This window comes from Colobus angolensis, unplaced genomic scaffold, assembly GCF_000951035.1.
Source record: "Colobus angolensis palliatus isolate OR3802 unplaced genomic scaffold, Cang.pa_1.0 Scaffold684, whole genome shotgun sequence".
Taxonomy (NCBI): Eukaryota; Metazoa; Chordata; class Mammalia; order Primates; family Cercopithecidae; genus Colobus; species Colobus angolensis.
The window spans coordinates 19,917-22,454 of NW_012120532.1; the positions used below are offsets into that span (position 1 = coordinate 19,917).

At 38.6% G+C, this 2,538-nt stretch overlaps 1 protein-coding gene across 1 annotated transcript in view; it reads left to right on the forward strand.

Moving 5' to 3' along the window:
• Positions 1 to 427: 427 nt before the first annotated feature.
• The window catches only part of USP6NL (USP6 N-terminal like), a 159,747-nt gene continuing 157,636 nt past the window's right edge, over positions 428 to 2,538 (forward strand). The window contains exon 1 of the mRNA XM_011926392.1: positions 428 to 523. Within this exon, the coding sequence (XP_011781782.1) occupies positions 520 to 523 (4 nt within the window). The 5' untranslated portion in view covers positions 428 to 519. The remainder of the gene's footprint in view (positions 524 to 2,538) is intronic.

Sequence of the window (2,538 nt, forward strand, 5' to 3'; positions counted from 1 at the left end):
ATAACTTTGCTGATCCTTATTTGATGTCTTACATTAATCATTTATGTGCAATCAAAATATACTCAGCAGGTATGATGTGGGCTGTATTTACCCTAGATGGATTGCTTTCTAACTGCTTTAGTTGGGAATGGGGAAGAACTGTTTTTAGTGTTGAAGACAAAGGACACCTGTTAGTAAGATTCTCTGTGATGATTACTTAATATATATCGTTTACATTTGAAGTAACTTATTTCAAAAAAGGAAAACATGAATTCAACAGGATGTTCTAGGGGTTATTTAATGATCTTTTATATTTAATAGGTGATCACAGGAGTTCTTTTGGAAATAGTAGAACATTTTTGAAACAAAATGATTTCCTTTATTTTCTTTAAGAAAATTTTGTTTTAAATATTGACCTATAGAAAATACTATTTCTTTCTCTTTGTTTCCTGACTAGGACATGTATTCCTCTGAGAAACCTTGGACAGCAGATTTTGGTTTAATATCTGATTGGGACAACATTCAGCGCCATTTCCAGTCATGAGTAAGTGCGCTGCTTCCTTTCCTTCTAGCCATCTCAGGAGCGTTTGCAGTATTGTGCTTAGAAAAAGAAAAACGGTTACTGAATAAATTGGAATTATGTCACTTATTCAGAGATTGAATAATCTGGTTCCACTCAGCACTCTGCGCTTGTGTGTATTAAGACAAGGAGATACTTTCTGATGTTTGATTTATTCTAACAAGTTTCATGTAATGAGGAAATCTGGTCATTAACTCCTTGGCTGATTTAGTTCTGTTATCTAAAATTTTATATTGACTTGCCATTGGAAAATGGTTCTTCAGAAATATGAATAGGGAACATTGCAGTTGACCATAATTAGTAGAGGTTTTATGGTGAACATTGCAGCTGACCATAATTAGTAGAGGTTTTATTGTGTGAAATGTAATCATTGAGTAACATGGGTTACATTGTATTTAAGGGGAAAAAAACCCTCTAACAATCTATCAACGTCTCTGATAGAACAAAGAACCAAGGCTAGGCCAGGCGCGGTGGCTCAAGCCTGTAATCCCAGCGCTTTGGGAGGCTGAGACGGGTGGATCACAAGGTCAGGAGATCGAGACCATCCTGGCTAACCGGGTGAAACCCCGTCTCTACTAAAAAATACAAAAAACTAGCCGGGCGAGGTGGCGGGAGCCTGTAGTCCCAGCTACTCGGGAGGCTGAGGCAGGAGAATAGCATGAACCCAGAAGGCGGAGCTTGTAGTGAGCTGAGATCCGGCCACTGCACTCCAGCCTGGGTGACAGAGCGAGACTCCGTCTCAAAAAAAAAAAAGAACCAAGGCTATCCTGGGCTTAACCACATTTGATAATTTTATCTTCTTAGTTGTAAGGGGATAGTATGTGTAATATTTTCTCTCTATTCCTATATACTTCTGCTTGTGAATAAGAGAACTGGATTTTATTTTTTTGTGTTAACTGTTTCCTTTTAGAGGGTGGGAAAAGAATTGGGATTTTACCCTAACTGGGATTATATGGAGGTTTGAAGTACAGATTTCCTGACTATGGAATCTTTGGGATGGAATGAGCATTTTCTTATTGGAAGATAATATTAGAGTTTAAATGTTTTCACATATTATTTGTATTGATTATATTTACCTTAATATGACATAGGGTAGCTTTTCTCATCAACAGTTCAAATAATTAGGCAGTTGATAAGTGAAAATGAAGCTGCTATTGTAAAATCTTGGAGTGCTTTCTACTAAGAATAATATCGTAAGGAATGGTTTTTGATTTTCGACTTTTCAGTGCTATACTTTTTGGTAGTGTACTTTGAAGAAACAAGGATAGTGGCTAGATGCGTTCAATACAGATTAAGAAAGAGTTTTTTGTTTGTTTGTTTTTGAGAGGAAGTCACGCTTTGTTGCCCAGGCTGGAGTGCAGTGGTGCCATCTCCGCTCACTGCAAGCTCCGCCTCCCAGATTCACGCCATTCTCCTGCCTCAGCCTTGCAAGTAGCTGGGACTACAGGCGCCCGCCACCACGCCCAACTAATTTTTTTTTTTGTATTTTTAGTAGATACGGGGTTTCACGTGTTAATCAGGATGGTCTCGATCTCCTGACCTCGTGATGCGCCCACCCCTGCCTCCCATAGTGCTAAGATTACAGGTGTGAGCCACTGCGCCCGGCCAAGAAAGAGCTTTTGTTGTTTCAGCTTCAATCATGACATTTTGTGAGAATGTTTATCTAATGTAAAGTGCTAACTCTATTGAAGATGATAATTAGTTCACAAAAATTAAAATAAATGGCAAGCATTTTAACTTAAAAACGCTTACATTTTTGGAAAGTAAAATGAATTTCCTTCTACTTTGCAATTTTTGGGTTCTGTTAGGATCAGTGCTGCAGATGCAAGTTTTTTTGAAGACAGGTAGCCTGCGCCTTTCATGTTTGAATCTCGGTGTTTGACAGTGTCTTGTACACTGCTTACCCTACAAAACAAAGATCACAGTCCTGTGAGGATGAAGGCAGAGGGGAGGAGTGGCTTGTCAAGCAACTAATAGTA